The sequence below is a fragment of the Anomalospiza imberbis genome, chromosome 26 (assembly GCF_031753505.1).
Source record: "Anomalospiza imberbis isolate Cuckoo-Finch-1a 21T00152 chromosome 26, ASM3175350v1, whole genome shotgun sequence".
In the NCBI taxonomy this organism is placed as follows: Eukaryota; Metazoa; Chordata; class Aves; order Passeriformes; family Viduidae; genus Anomalospiza; species Anomalospiza imberbis.
Genome location: NC_089706.1, coordinates 3,585,909 through 3,602,247, shown reverse-complemented (window position 1 = coordinate 3,602,247; position 16,339 = coordinate 3,585,909). Strand labels below are relative to the sequence as shown.

The following is a 16,339-nucleotide window of genomic DNA, read 5'->3' as shown; positions in this document are numbered from 1 at the left end:
CACAAGCAAACGCTGAGAGCCTTTCAGGGCTTGCTTCACGAGGCGTGGCAGTGCAGCTCTGCCAGCTGCTGCTGCTCTCTGATGTGCACTGACCCCCGAATTTCCCTGCGTGTCTCTGCCTCTCCTCTTCTGTGTCCCAGCATCCCAAAAAACACTGCCTCGGACCAGTGCTGGATTTCTGACACCCCAAAGACCTCAGGACTCTCTCAGAAGGGCTAAATTCTGAAATACATATATTTTTTTCTTAATAATAGGACAGGCTCGTTCTCAGAAAGAAGAATTCCTTGTCATGTGCACGTTATCCTGCCTGCCCAGTGGGTTGAGTACATGAAAACAGATTCTATTTTAAAATGCTATTTCTATTTTAACACTCCAAAATATTACAAATATAAGCAAGCTTTAGCGTATGGCTTTGAAGCACACAGACGTTATTGAGCTGATTGCTGAAGGCTTCCTGGGCAGAGAATGTGGGGCTTTCCTGCAGCTCCCAGATGTCTCATTTTTAAGGAAAATAAAGCTTCCTGAACCATCCTTGCTAGACAGTCACTAAAGGAAACGACAGCAGCAGCCTGCCAGTTTGGTTTTATAGAACATCTCAATAACCAAGTCACCATTTCTCTACCTCAGTTTCTGATTATGTGGTGCAGGAGAATAATAAAACCAAAGGAGGGCAGAAAACTCCCACTAGCTGATGGTTATTACTTGTTTTAATCTTAGACAACAGTGGTTTCTCCAGAAATCTCCATGTATAGCTTGTTTTAGAAGGTGAAAGCAAGAGATTAAGTCTCCTAATTATCTTTGAGGGTGATTCCTCATGGCCTTTTGTACTGCCCGAGTGCTCCTTTTAAAAAGTGCTAATTTTGAAAGACAGGCAACAAAGAAATTGGTGCACAGCATCAAGAAACTGTCCTGATCAATATTTTTGGGTCTCTGAGGTGGCATCACATTAAAAGAAGGAAGTTCCAGTTCCCAGCTCTACATTCAGGATTCATCACAGGAGGTTGATTTCCCAGCCTGGGGTCTGACAGGCCAAATGCAGGAATCCTCAGAGCAGAGGCATAAACCAGGTTGTATTTCCTGAATTTCCTACAAGAAATCGGATGGGATGTCACGAGAAATGGCTCAGAAGGAGCAGCAGTGGCTCTCCTGCAAATCATGACCCAAGCAGAAGGAAATCCCATTTCTGGAGCCAAATTCTGGGTCAGTTCTGGCAATAAATGTAACACCAGCAGGTAAATGCCACTGCTGGAGGCACAATGTGGCCAAAGTCATAATTCTCAAGTGCCTGGGGATAGAATTAGGGGAGGTCAAAGTCACGCTGGTGAAATATTTTCACTTCCAGTAAAAATATTCCCTTTATTGCTCTTAAGTAACAGTGAGGTTGATGTGTTTTGGCTCTGAAGCCTTACTTGGTAAATGCATGATGTATAACCAGCTCAGAAATGTTTGTAATTTATTTAATTTAATGTTGGTTTCGTTCTTTTTTTTTTTTTTTTTTGATAATAAAGAATGTGTGAACAATCATCGTCATCCTCTGCTGACCCAGGGGCAGGATTACCATGGCTGTTCCCATCTGGTCTTTGGCATCCTGGGACAGTTTGTGCCATGGCAAGCTGGGATAAATCTTCTCATTCCATTCAGAACAGCTGCAAAGAAGGGAATAAGAACTGTTCCGTCGTGCTAGCTGGTAGAATTAAGGAAAGAAGTGACATATTTTGAAAAGCAGGTGGATTTAAAGTCAGTCAGGAGCGGGGCTGCACAACACAGAGACTCCCTGGGCTGTCCCTTGGCCAGTCCTGGCATCCTTCTGCCTCACCTGTGGCCCCAATGAGCCTGGGGTGGTTATTCCCCACAGGAACTCCTTTCATCCCCATCCTTTTGGGAGCAGCATCCCAAGATATTGGGAAGAAATTCTTCCCCGTGAGGGTGGGCAGGCCCTGGCACAGGGTACCCCAGAGAAGCTGCGGCTGCCCCATCCCTGGAATTGTCCAAGGCCAGGCTGGAACGGGCTCGGAGCAGCCTGGGACAGTGGAAGGTGTCCCTGACACGGCAGGGGTGGAACGGGATGGGATTTAAGATCCTTTCCAACACAAACCATTCCCTAACTCCGCGCTTTCCTCGGCCGCCGCCACATCCGCTGCAAACTACAGCTCCCAGCAGCACCCGCGAGAGGAGCGGGCTAAGCCCGCCCCTGCTCCACTCCCATTGGCCACCATGCTGACGAGACGGGTGGCGATTGGCTCCGGGCCACGCCCGTCAGCCGCGGGCGTGCTGCTTTCAGTGATGGCGGGCGGGCGGCGGGCGGTGACGGCGGCGCTGCTGGCGCTGGGCTCGGTGGTGCTGGCGCTGGCGGCCGCCGTCCTGCTCCGCGCCTTCGTCCTGCGAGCCCCGGCCGGGGTCCCGCGGCTCTGGGCACGGAGCACCGGCACCGCCGCCCTCAGCGCCGGCGAGCGGCGGGAGCTCAAGGAGGCGCTGCGAGGTGAGGGGGCCCAGCGCTGTGAGCCCCCCTCGCCCCGGGACTGGCCCCTCCTGAGGGGGGACCAGGGCACGGGGGGCGGGTGTGGAGGCGGCCGCTCCCCGGGTGCTTTCCCTGCAAGGAACCGGGTTTTGGCTCCCAGCAGGACTAAGGAAGCGACTGAAAATCTGTGCTGGGCACTGCTGAGGCCACGCCTTGAGCGCCGTGTCCAGTCCTGGGCGCTGCAGTTCAGGAAGGGCTGGAGCGGGTCCAGGGAAGGGAATGGAGAGTCCTGAGGGAGCTGGGAAAGGGTTTGGAGGGTCCTGAGGGAGCTGGGAAAGGGTTTGGAGAGTCCTGAGGGAGCTGGGAAAGGGTTTGGATAGTCCTGAGGGAACTGGGGAAGGGTTTGGAGGGTCCTGAGGGAGCTGGGAAAGGGTTTGGAGAGTCATGAGGGGATGGGAAGGGTCTGGAGAGTCCTGAGGGAGCTGGGAAGGGTTTGGAGAGTCCTGAGGGGATGGGAAGGGTCTGGAGAGTCCTGAAGGAGCTGAGGAAGGGGCTCAGCCTGGAGAAAAGGAGGCTCAGGGGAATTTCTGGCTCTGCACAACTCCCTGCCAGGAGGGGACAGCCGGGGGGGATTTGGGATCTTATCCCAGGGAACAGGGACAGGAGGAGAGGGAACGGCCTCAGGCTGTGCTGGGGAGGCTCAGGTTGAACACCAGCAGGAATTTCCTCATGGAAAGGGCTGGAAGGGGCTGCCCAGGGGGGTTTGGAGTGCCCATCCCTGGAGGTGGCACTGAGTGCTCAGGGTGGGGATCGGGCACAGCCTGGACTCGATGATCCCAGAGGGATTTTCCAACCTCAACCATCCTGTGCTTCTCCTGAGCCAACTCTTGCCCTGTGTTGATTTTCTCCACCGTTTCCTGCTTGAACACACAGAATTTTGCCAGACACCCGTGAAGGCGTTTCCAGACATGCCTTTGTCCACTGGATAAGTCACTGTCGGGATTTTCTCCCTTTCTTGTTCTTGCTCACCACTGCTGTGACCAGTCCTGGGCTGTTTGTGCTGTCTGACGTAGAAGATTTGAGGGGTTTAGCTCTCAGTGGGGCTGGCACTGTGCAGGAAACCACAATCTGGCACCAAGTGATAAAACCCTGTGTGTAAACCTCATACCTTGCTGGTTTGTGGGATTTATTGCCTAGCAGATCATGTTTGCATTCTTTTTTTAATGGGAAAATGAAGGCTCACAATAGATTTTTGTGTTAATTCATGAATCACACGACCTCAAAAGAATCCATAACCTCTCCTGGCAGCTGCTGTTTGGAAAGGCAGCTGGGGCTGAGTTACTCCCGTGTTCTGCAGGACAGGGACTGGATGTTGGAGAGCCTGTTTAAATGACAGGGCACACCAAAAGGGCCAACAAAAGTCCTGTCTGTTTATATAGGTTAATTTATAAAGCAGTATGGAGGTGTAATAACCATCACAACCTGCTTAACTCTTGAGAAAGAGCCTTGGACTGCCAAGCCAGCTGCCTGCTCAGCTGCCAGAGGAGCCTATGGCTCTGGGGAATCAGATCACCCAAGCAAATTGCAGCTGCTCCTGGACAGCAGCATTTCTAAGGATATCATTCAACACTTCAGCATGAGAAGTGGAGTCAAATTGTCCAGAGAGATACCTTGGCTGAGCTGTTAGGAACCGCTGGTGGCTGCATGTGCACGGCCCAGCTGAAGCACATCAGTCTCTTTTTGATCGTGGCAGCTCGTGCTGTGCTGTGAAATAATGTTTAAAGCCTGGAAAAACACTCAGGAACGTAAATGTACTTCCACTTTTGAAGTGCAGTTCGAGCTTAGTTTGGTTTTGGTGCTGAGTGATTTCTGTCCTGTGTTTCTTTGAAGGGGCCATTAAAATCCCAACTGTGTCCAGGTCTCCGGAGGATTTGAATACAACTGCCATGGCAGAATTTGGGAGCTATATTCAGAAAGGTACTGAACTTTCAGTCTTGGCAATCTCTGCTGCTCTATATTCATTTTAATAAACAAATTGAAGAGAGCATGTATCATTCCTGAATATAAGGGAAGAGATTTTTATGTTTTTCATTATGAAAGGCCTGTCAGAAATGTCACATGTGTGTCCCCTCTGCAGCAGTGGTTTGAGGGAATCAATGACCCCAAAAGGTTCAAAAGACTGTTTGTAATGATGGGTTTTGGTCCTTGAGATGGTTAAATGCCATACAAAAATTAAAAGAGGATCACTGCTGCTGCTTCAACCTAATTTTTTGGATGGCAGTTCCATCATTGCTCCCTGCAAAAGAGCTGCAGCACTGCTGGACAAGAATTCTGGTTTTGTTTAGGAGAGTTTCAAGTCCCAAGTGAGATGGATTGGTAGAAGTGTGAGAACTTCTATTCTCTACTGTGGCCAGTCTTATTTACAGTTCCCCCCTGCTGCTACCTAGCTGACAACTCTGGAATAATGTAATAACTATGGAATAATGCAAAAATTGGCCATTATTGTTAATTTTTTTCTTTTACATGTGTCTTTAATTTTTTTTTCCTTAACAGTCTTCCCGGCTGTATTTTCTTCAAAGTTCATCCAACATGAAATTGTTGGGAAATACAGCCACCTGTTTACAGTTCAGGGCTCTGCCCCTGGCCTGCTGCCCTATATGCTGCTGGCACACATGGATGTGGTGCCTGCTCCCCCTGAGGGCTGGGATTTCCCTCCTTTCTCAGCTGCCGAGCATGAAGGTTTCATCTATGGACGCGGAACGCTGGATAACAAAAACTCTGCCATCGTACGTGTGCTTGGTAATGTCCTTCCACAGAGACACAGCCTGGGAAAGGCAGAGGGGAGCAGCCCATCCTCTTGGAATTCACTGTTGTCTCTCTCTTGCCCCTCTTTCTGGTAGGGATAAATTCTTAGTTTGGATAAATTCCAAGTCCTGCAGTTTTCTCCTGACTTTTCCTAAAGATGGAGTGGAGTGACCACTGTTACTAAAGAAAAGAGGGTTAAAACTCATGAAGAATCAGGACAATCGTATTCCCAGATGCAGATGAGTTTGGTTAAATGCCAGTTTAAAGGTTTATGGCACAAGTGCCGATAGAATTTGTGGCTCCCCCATCCCTGGGAGTGTCCAAGACCAGGTTGGAGCAGCCTGGGATAGTGGAAGTTTCCCTGCCTGTGGCACTGGATGTGCTATAAGATCCCTGCCAACCCAAGCCATTCCATAATTCTCTGTCAGGTGCTGTGTTTGAAATCAGGGATAGACCTTTTCCTTTTTCCCAGGTGTCACAGAGGTACTCCAAGCCAAAACCGGCCCTTTGAAAAGGCCTGAGTTTCAAATTAAATGTGTTTATTTAATAAGATAGACAAACAACCCTGCATCTTTTGTCCAGGCTGTGGCAGAACAAAGAGCTGTTGTACTAAACACATTTAGGAGGAATGGATTCAGAAAAGAGTGGGAAAGATTTCTCATGGGGAAAAGGTTGATGGAAAAATTGATAAGGAAAATGTCCCTTTGTGACTTTGATGATGACTTCCATGGCAGCCCTGTATTTAAATTTGAACAGATGCTTAGTGTCACACAGGACACACTCCTTGAAAGTTTCAGGATGTTTAATCATCAGTTTCAAAGCCTTGAAACTTAAAAGTTTAGGTTGGTGCTTCATTCTGCTGTGAACTGCACAAGTAACTCCACAAATGGCCAAAAAAAACCAACAAAAATCAGCAATTTCAGTGAGCATGGCAAAAATGGGAGCTGACAATATAGAGATGATAGGTGAAAAATTAAGTAATTTAAATAGAAAAAGAGAGATGGAATAACAGAGCAAATGTATTGTTTTTAATATCTATATATTGCCACAGCAAATGGTAGATTTGATTTCTCATCCTTCAGATTAAGTTTCTTGTTCTGTTTCTGTCATCTTGGCACTTGTACAAAACATGCAGCCTGGATTTGGTAGCTCCGGGTAGATCCAGTCTGGGTGTGTGACAGGCACTGTAAGGGAACGGTGAATTCTTGGGTAATTCTGGCTCTGGGGGGGCTCCCTGTGCAGTTTGTCCCTGAACCAGCTGCTCTGTATTTCATGTTCCTACCCTGACACCTGGCAGAGCATTATTGATCAAAACCACTGCAGTGTCTTTTCCAAGGAACAGGAATATCCTCAGTGGGAGCTGTAGGAATCAAAGCTTAGCTGTGAACAGCACAAGGGCTGTGAAAGCATCACAGTTCTCTTCCATCACACTGCATTCTGATGCATTTATTCTCCTGATTACCACACAGGGATGGTTCAGCACGTTCTGCTTTTCCTGCAGGGCATTCTGCAAGCTCTGGAATTCCTGCTGAGGAGGAATTACAGACCCCGCCGCTCCTTCTATGTTGGCATTGGCCACGACGAGGAGGTATTTTCTTTCTTTCCTTTCCTTGAAACAACAACAACCTGTTTGCATTGTTCCTCTAGGTAACAAGGCTTAATTTTGAAACATTGTTTAGCTGGAAGGTCTTTCCTGTTTTTCTTGGTTCTGTGGGGAAGATACTGTGTCAGGCCCCAGGTCACAGTTATGTATTGATTGTTTGGCTTGGAGTGACGTTCACAAAGGGTTTGGTGTGATGAGAAAAGGGAAAAGAACATTGGAGGGTGTCACTTCAAATTCTTTTCTGCAAGGAAGGTGCAGCAGGAATCTCATTTTGGAGACAGGAAAAGCTGGGGTGAGATTCACATGGTTGTACCAAATGTTGAGGAAGAACTGGCCAGTATGTTCCAGTGGTACAGGGAGACAGGGGAGGTGGGTTTGGTTAGGCACTGTCAAAATATAAAGACAAAGAATTATTAATAGTTGAAATAAATAGGTCTGTGGAGTTTATAGCTCTGAGTTATCAAATGAAAGCAGCCGTCAGCGACTCGTCAATGAGAGCACTCCTCATCATGGCTATAAATTCATCTGCTATCAGGCCATTAATGATCGCCAATTAATTTTCCTGGAAGAATCTTTTTTGGTTGCTCTGCAGCTGTTCCCCAGGGGGATTTCATGCACTCTTTGTGCTGTAGCCAACCAGCAAGGTGCTTTCCAGTTTTCCTCCCAGTGTTCTGGCTGGGTCTGATCAGTTCCTCTGCCTGGATTGCACAGGTGTCTGGGCTGAAGGGAGCAAGGAAAATTGCAGCTCTGCTGGAAGCCAGAGGAGTGAAACTGTCCTTCCTGCTGGATGAGGGGAGCGCGGTGCTGGATGGCATCATTGCAGGGGTGAAGAAGCCAGTGGCTATGTAAGAGTGACCACCAGAATGTGATTAATTTTCAGTCATTAATTAGTGATAAATGACATTGTTGATGTCCCTGCAGAATGTTTTCAAGGCGTGTGGCAGCGTTGGTGCTGCTGGAGCTGCAGCAGTGGCGCAAAGTGCAAGGCAGGGGCCTTCAGCCTCTGCCTGCTGTACATCACAGTCATGCTGACAGAGGCACAACCTTCCACTGAGCATTTTAACTCTGTGCTCTGGAGCTCTGCTCACTGCAGAAGCAGCCCAGACATCTGCAGAGATCTAAACACTGTGTTAATGATTTGTTGTTGCTGCTTGAGTGGTTTTTATCATACTAAAACTATGCAGGGTAGTTATTTTTATCTGCAGTCTGTGTGTGTGTGTTTGGAATTACGTTAGTCATTTATTTGTTAATTAATTGATAAATTTATCATTGTCCAGGATTGCTGTCACAGAAAAAGGTTCAATGACACTGAACTTCACTGTGGAAAAAGAGCCAGGGCATTCATCCTTTCCTCCTAAGGAGACAAGTATTGGAATTCTGGCAGCAGCCATGTCCAGGTGAGAATTTCCCTGTCACTCGATATCAAAAACAGTCAAAAAACCTCCTGAATCACTGATATGTGACTGTTTAAATATTTGTGTTTAGAGTCTTTTTCAAACAGCTGTTCTATATTTGAAATTGCAGTTTGTAGCTCACTTTGAAGGGCAGAAATGAAACTCCCAGTCAAGGAACAATTGCCAGGTGTCTGCAGAGTCCTTGCACTTCAGCTGTTCCAAGTGTCAGCCAATTCTTTAAAAGCAAGACAAGTGCTGTCTGCCCTAATTTACTCTATAGCAACAGAGATTCCTTTGTTTGGGTGGCAGGATTTCTCTGGAATTTGTTGCTGCACATCCCTGCTACCTCAGCTGGGAATTCTCCAATGCACATGGAATAGAGTCATAATGTGACTGCAGAAATCATCTCTTTACATCTCTGTGTAGATACCAAATTGGCTAAGAAATACATATTTTAGAAAAACTGAGTATGTCCAGACATGGTGGGATTTGTGTGCTATTTTTCTGGATTTCCATGCATTTATAGGAGCCAGGCTTTGGGATTTTTTCAGCTGTTTCTCAAAGGAAATCTTTGCACGTGACTGGAATGCCCAGAAATCTGCGGAGCTGTGCTTGCACATTTACTTACCAGGAGAGCAGAATGTGATTGCATCTCCAGTAACAGGGATACATTTCACAAATCAGATTCCTGACATCCTTCTGGAGCAATAACAGCTAGAGAGTTGTTTTTTAACCTTTTCAGTGTTGAAAACATTAACAATTTGTTTTGTAGGCTGGAGCAGAATCCCTTGCGCAACCTGTTTGGCTACGGCCCAGAGCTCATGACTATGGAGCACCTCGCAGCAGAGGTGAGGACAGAGGCAGGATTTCATGCCCAAATTTCTGTAAGAGTAACCAACTGAAGAGTTTAGAGCTGTGTAGAAAGGATAAAAAAAAGCTGATTTTTCTCCCAGATTATTGTTCCTGCTGGAATTGTTTTGTCCATATTCAAGTGACTCCACCGCCCTCTTGACAAATTAAAACTTTCTGATTCATGGTTTTGTTTCTTCCCCTTAGTTCAAGTTTCCTCTCAACATCATCATGAGCAATTTGTGGCTGTTCTCACCTATTGTCAGCAGGTAAGAAAAGAGATCCTTGATAAACATCCCCAGCCTCTCACCCTTAAAAGATGAAGCCATTTCTAATCTTCCCAGGAAATCAGTTATTTTGTAGTTTGGATAATTCAGTGGTTTCCTGTTAATAACCACTTTGTTAATTGAATAAGCCATCATTCAGCTCATTGCCTGTGGAATTATGGTACTTATTTTTTAGCAATATTCAACTTATTTGAAAAATTGTGTTTGTTTTTTTCTATTTTTGTAGAGTGCTTGCCTGGAAACCTTCCACCAGTGCCTTGATCCGAACGACCACTGCAGTCACCCTGTTTAATGCAGGAATCAAGGTACTTTATTTATGTTTTTCTCCATGTAGTTATGATGAGACAATTAGGACATTTAATTTTCACCTATTTGTATCCAGTTCTAAGATCAGTGTGGGCCCTGTGTGGTTCCACAGTCTCATTCTTACCTCAGATGTGGCTTGGATTTGGCTACAGTTGAAAATCACTTCCTTTCAGAAGTATCTGATCTCTGTCCACCACTGTTAAAATTGTTAATATTTCAGCATAGACAGGAAAATGTGGTTTCTGCACAATCCTATAAAGTATCAAAGGCAATGTTTGAAAGTGTCACAGGCACAAACACTTCCCTGACCCAGACATTTGCAGCACAGGTCTGGGGGTTGCCTGAAGTGTGTTAAATGTGCACCTTGGACTGAGAGATAACAGCCAGATCCTGCCCTGATAAGAAGGTGGAGCTGTCCAAAAATACTGGAGCTCTGGAAAACAAACAGGCTGTGTTTGGTGTGTCCCTGAAAAAATCTGACTGAAAAGCATCACTGGACAGGGGAAGATGCAGTGGCTGAACAGTGACACGGAGTGGCCAGGAGGGAAGTGACACCCTGGTTCCTTGGGCTTTTTTTAAATAAACATTACACGTTTTTGTTTAATAAAGTTGTAATATTCAGTCTGTAGATAAGAAGAGTTATGTGTTCAATAAAAATCAGTTGTTAAGTGACTCATATTTACCCAAATTATGTGACGTAATGTGACATGAGGTAAAAATATCACTTAAAAAATCCAGAGTTTCAGAATTTCTCAGTATAAATTTTCTGAAGGTAGAGGGCTTAGCTCAAGATAAAAACTTCTATAGAAGTAACAGCTAACTTCATTTCTCTTGATTTCATGAATATTTCTTTGTCTGTTTATTTGCATTTTAGATAGGATTTACAGTGTTTTAACACAGAAAGAGACATCACACTTGGTGGAAACAGTGGAGCACCTGAGGCCTGCAGTTGTTGGAGCAGTTCTCAGTTTTCAGCTGGCATTTTGTTCTGGTTTTCACTTCTTTTTAAGCTTTGGCCCTTCCTTTTTTCCAGGTGAATGTCATCCCTTCCTCTGCAAGAGCCACAGTGAACTTCAGGATCCACTCAGCTGAGACAGCTGCTGAGGTAGCCCTGGTCAGATCTCCTCAGTTTTGTGCCACAGGGCACGTGGATCATCTGGGATATGGAATGGGTTTGTGACCTGGGAGAGTTTGGGAATCTTGCACACCTCAGGAGGCCTGACAGGCCTGTCCAGCCCAGGACAGCTGTGAAATGTTGTCAGTACAAAACCTCTTCCCTCCCCAAGCCTTTGCTGGAAGTTTCTTTCTCTGAAAGAAACTTTTTCTGGATTATTTGGATGCCATAATTTCCAAGAGCAGCAGGCTGAGCTCCTGCCTCCCAGGGCTGAAGCAGTTCAGGAGTACCTTGAGACTGTGATGTGCATCTGATTAAAAAATTCAGCTGAAGTGTCAGCCACGCACTCAGAAGAGGGACTGACACACACTTCCAGCCTGTATTTGCAGCCACAACTGACAGTTCACAGACAGATGTTTTCTGGAAAGCTGAACATCTGCTGATGTCTCTAAGGGCTGCTTTCTCATTTCTCGTGCTGCTGTTGTCTCTGTGTTTCACCCACAGGTGCTGGAGACAGTCAGGAACACCATTGCTGATGACAGAGTGAAGATTGATGTGGTGGAGGCCTTTGACCCCCTGCCCATCAGTCCTTGGGATGAGCAGACATTTGCAGTCCATATTTTTCAAAGAACCATCCTGGACACTTTCCCAGATGTTGACAGTGTAGTCCCAGGTGACAGCAGGCACATGATGATTATTGTTTCCTCTTCTGTTTTTCCCTCCCCCAGCACTGCCTTGTTTCCATTTGCTGTGTACTCCTCCACCCCAGCTGTTAACTGCTGGAAACAGCTGGTTTTTCCTCTTTTTATTCCATTCCCTCTTTATGCTTTAAAAGTTCTAATGTTGTTTTTTGGTAGTGGAAGTAAAAAAGCAAACAGGAAGCTGACAGAAACAATGAGCCTTGGATTGGGCTGTCTGCACATACAAAGGAATCTCTTCAGGGAAGAAAGGAATTGTGAGGGAAAGGAGGAGGTCTTCTTGCTTTAGTTCTTCTTTTATTGTTTTCATAGCTGGCAAAGCCATTCCTGCTTTTCTGTATTGTTCCTTATGATCCCAGCCCCTTCCCTTTCTTCCAACTCCTTCCTAGCTCTGCAGTTGTTGGACTGAATTTTAAAGCTTAAATTTTTGGGGAGGCTGAGTGTCAAGGCTGTTCTCAGGTTGAGTTCCTGCTCCTGAAGGAGAGAATGTTCTCCAGCATGTACCAATCAATGGCACCAGTGATGCTTTTGGTGCAGGCAGTGCAGGACTGTTATCATTTGCTTTTCCTCTCTCCTGGGGAAAGGTGGGTCACTTTTTGAAGTTCAGTTGTTCCTCTCCTGCAGAACAACCCTGAGGTTTGTTTTCCAGGCACGTGCATTGGAAACACGGACAGCAGGCACTTCACCAACGTCACCAAGGCCATTTACAGGTTCAACCCTCTGCTCCTGAAACAGGATGATCTCCCCAGGTACTGAGCTCTGCACGTGGGCAGCTCTTGGGGTGGGCCCAGGGAAAAAGGAGATCCATGAGCAGAAGGAAACCCAGTCTTGTGTACCTTGGCCTCCCACGCTGTCAGGCCACCCATTTCCTGCAGATTTGGGTGCTGGGGATGGAAGTTACCCTGGTGCACTGTCAGCCTTGGCTCTTTGTTCCTTCCAATGCAGGCAGGACCCATTCAGGTGTTTGATTCTGTGGTGCTGAGTGGATCTTTTGTGTGCTGCAGCAGTGTGAGAGGTGTTGTTCTGGTAGTTGGCCTTGTCCTGCAGATTTATCCACATATTTGGACACTTGCCACTCTGAATTGATTTGAAATTTCCTGAAATTATGTGGTAACAACATCATCATGCAAGGGATTGTTTGCTTATTTAGATTTCTCGTTTTATTGAGGTGCAGATGGTGCAGGAGTTGAGTGTTCTGGCTCTACAGGAATGGCCAAGAAATGGGCCATTAGGATTTTTTCAATATTAGATTTTTTGATTTTTTCCAGACTTGGCTGTTGGGCTCTGAGCCTTTGAATCAGTACATTTGGGTTGGTTCCAGTGCAGTTTTTGGTCTATATTGATGTGGTTTTCTGTTGTGCCCTGCTTTATGAAGTCAACAGCCAAGCAGGGTGCTGAGTTTGTGCAATTGGGTCAGAAATTCCCCCTGGGCTGAAAAATGTCCTTTTTCTTTCAGGATCCATGGGTTGAACGAGAGAATCTCCATTGAGAATTATGAGAAACAGGTGGAGTTCCTCTTTCAGCTGATCAAGAACTGTGACATTGAGACACTTCCAGAGCCCCACGCCAGCTCCCACGAGCTCTGAGAGACTTCTGGGAAGAGCAGCTGCAGGTGGACTCTGGGACATGGGTGCTGAAGATGCAGTTGTGTCTTATGTATTGAGCTACAGCCGGGATTTGGGTTTTTTTTTATATTGTGGTTTACATACAGATGGGAAAAGTGCTGGTTGTGTGATAGGAACCTGGCCAAACGCAACAAATATCCCTGAGTTCTGCTCTCCGTGGTCTGATGTGCAGCCATTAATCTGACATTAATTTCTTTCAGCACTTTAAGCCTCTGAAATGGGTAATCACTAAAAATCTAAGCTATAATCAGCAGTCACTCACCACTAGAAGGTGACTCATCCTGTGTGCTTCTGACAAACTCCTTTTTTATGGTGAATGGATCTTTCTCAGGTGAGGACTCTGCCAGAAGCTCACGGGGAGGGTTTGTGGCACGGTGAAAGGGTTCCTGTCACTGGTACAGCCACACTGAGAGGTTCTTGCACTGCTGCTGGGCACTGCTGCTTCCCAGGGGATTTTCCCAGGGGATTCTCCCAGGGAATGCTGTCACCAGCATCCATGGTACTCTGAGGGTCATGGCTGCACTGATTTCTGACTCTATTTTCAGGTACTCCAGAGCTTCCATGTTGTTGTAACTGAGGAGGTGCTGAAAACTTTCCTTCCCATCATTTTAGTGATGATTTTTTCCCTCCCTGACTCATGGTGTGGCTCGGGGTGTGTTGTGCAACTGGGTGTCAGAATAAGGGATTGCAGCTTTAAATAAGGAATTAAATCCCCGTTGTCTGCTCGTCTCTTTTCCCACTGAATCTCTTTATGCTTCTCCTTTGCTCTTCTGAGAACTTGATTGCAAAAGTTGTGAAGCCCTTCAGTTTCTTCCAATTCAGAGGGCTCAGAGGTTTGTTCCTTCACTGCCAGTGCAAGCAATTTCCACTTTCCTGCTCAGTTTTTTGGGAATCCTGGGGAAGGCAGGCCATGGATTGTTGCCTCTGCTTCATCTTGCACTTCCTGCCTACCTTTAACAGCACTAAAGGGTTCAGCATTCTTTTGGCCTTGACAGTTGAGGTTACCAGTATTAATTAGACAAATAATTTATTTAATCAGTTAATTAAATTAATTCTCTCAATAAATAGTTAACAAAGTGATGTTAGCCAAAGAAAAGCCTGAAAGCTGCTGTGTGACAGTGACAGTGTCTGTGCTGCAGGGACCAGTGCAGCACCTCCTGCTGCACAGATGTGTCTGTTTTTCAGAGCTTAAATTATGCACTGGAATGGGTGGATGTTCTGCTCTGAATTCATACTGTGAAATGTGCTGGAATGTACAGGAAATACCCTGAAATGTATCCTGAAAAACACTGGTGGAACTGTGATTCCGTTCTCTTATTTATTTGTAGTTTGATCTTATCACTGTGGCCAGAGGGCTCCAACTGTATCACTGCATAACTGAAACAAAACTGACAGTTTCATCTAATAAAATGAGGAATGTGAATTCTTTTCTGGTGATTCTTTAGTCTTTTTATGTAGCTGTGTAATTGCAATGAAGTCATTTCCACACCTGAGCAATCCATAAAGTTTCCATCAAAACAAACCCACCTATTTTCCAGCCAGCTTTAATCTTTGCTCCCTTTTCTACACAAAATCAGCTCACCCTGGCCAGGCATTGTTGGGCAGTAAATAGTTTGCATCTTTTCTGGTTTGCTGCACTTTGTGATTTGTTCAGCCACGTGTCTGTGGCTCTTTTGTGGAGGTGTCACTGCTCCTGTGAGCTCCTGTGTGCAGGCACAGCAAAAGTGATGTGTCAGGGCACAGCACTGAATGGAACACAGCTCTGGCAGTGGGAGGTGCAGAGAAGGATTTGTTGTTGTTTTTTTCTCTGGCAAATCTCTGTAAAACTGACTTTAAAGCCTTTGCTTTGGCTGTGGCTGTATGGGGGCAATATTGTTTAACAGCTGATGGTTGTGCTGGCAGTCAGAGGGACTGGAAAAATGGGAAAACAGGGAGAAAATGGAAAAAAATCTCATCAGAGAGCACAGGTTGTGAAAATCCTGACCTGGGTCACACTCTTGTGGTGTGAAAGGAGGGATTTCTTGCCTGTTGTACCAGCAAATGTGTCCGAAAGACATAAAGCATCTTGTATATTCTGTAATCTTCCCCCAAGCCAAAACCCCCTCACCTCTGTTCTGGTGAGGATTGTTTCTTTAAAAGAAGAAGATGCATTTTGCTGCTGAAGGAAAAGTGAAGGGCAGAGGGTGCTGGGAAGGCAGGGCTGGGTTTGGCAGCTCCTGTGTGAATGTGTGCCATGAGATTTGGCGGGGGCAGCTCCTTGCAGAGCTCGTTAAGGTCAGCTCATCAGCCAGGCCTGGGATCTTGCAGTGCCTCTGCACTGGGGACATGCTCAGCAGAGCTTTGCTGCAACCTCAGGGGCCACCAGAGTGCTTTAAACAGACCCTGTCCTGCAGGATCCACTGGGGAAACAGCACATTCCCATCTTTGCCCACTTCCCCAGTCCCTTCTGATGATTATCCCTGCTTTTTCCGTGGGGCAGCTTTGCCTTTGTGCTCTTAAGCCTCTTTAATTTATCACATTTGCTGCCAGGTCGTGGTTGTGTGACACAGTTCCAGAGAGTCATTCAGTGTTTAGTGTCTGCACACACCTCCTGACTGAACAGATCCCTTCCCACCCCATTTAACCGTCCAGGAGATATTTCTGAAAACATCTTTTCCTAAGTGGAGTGTGAAATTCACATAAATAATAACAAGAATATGAATGATGCCTTTTCTGTTAAGATCACCTCCAAGCTTGCATGGTGTGAGCAGTTACTGGAGAGTGCCAAGCACATGATGAAAACACAGATTAATGACTCCAGGAGCTATTCTTTTTGTGTTGCAGTGAGTCACTGTGCCTGGAGCAGGGAGAGCAATTACCACTGACTCAGAGGAGGAAGGAAGAGCCTGATTTTCTGCTCTGAATTCAGGTAACTCAGTCATATTGGCAGATATGATTGGAGCACTGTGTTAGCCCAATTCCAGCGTGTGTTACATCCATAGCAACTTCCTTTTCCCTCAAGTCTACACCGTTGATACTCTTGTGCCAGCACTGACTCCAAGTGAGCTGTGTGCAGTTGTCAGACTGCTGTGGGCCAGCTGAGCAGGGCCTGCTGCACCCTGGGGAAAAGGTCACATCCCACACCTGCATTTTCTAAAGAAAGCTCTGTTGCTGGGCTCTCTTTAACAGAACTTGGTTTATTTTCAGCCCCAAGTGGCCGT

The 16,339-nt window shown here is 46.2% G+C and overlaps 1 protein-coding gene across 2 annotated transcripts; it reads left to right on the top strand.

Moving 5' to 3' along the window:
• Window positions 1–2,268: 2,268 nt before the first annotated feature.
• Window positions 2,269–14,562, top strand: PM20D1 (peptidase M20 domain containing 1). 2 transcript variants are annotated; one of them, XR_010993783.1, is made up of 14 exons: window positions 2,269–2,479; window positions 4,349–4,435; window positions 5,012–5,244; window positions 6,765–6,851; window positions 7,578–7,711; window positions 8,144–8,263; window positions 9,033–9,108; window positions 9,317–9,378; window positions 9,623–9,701; window positions 10,736–10,807; window positions 11,321–11,489; window positions 12,164–12,263; window positions 12,971–13,470; window positions 13,685–14,562. XR_010993783.1 is itself a non-coding variant. In XM_068173547.1 (14 exons), exons 1-13 carry the CDS (start codon window positions 2,284–2,286, stop codon window positions 13,098–13,100), a joined length of 1,545 nt encoding a protein of 514 aa, XP_068029648.1. In that variant the 5' UTR covers window positions 2,269–2,283; the 3' UTR covers window positions 13,101–13,126; window positions 13,685–14,562. The 2 variants fall into 2 exon arrangements, 1 of the variants encoding a protein (XP_068029648.1); XM_068173547.1 differs by having other exon boundaries at window positions 12,971–13,126.
• Window positions 14,563–16,339: the final 1,777 nt, after the last annotated feature.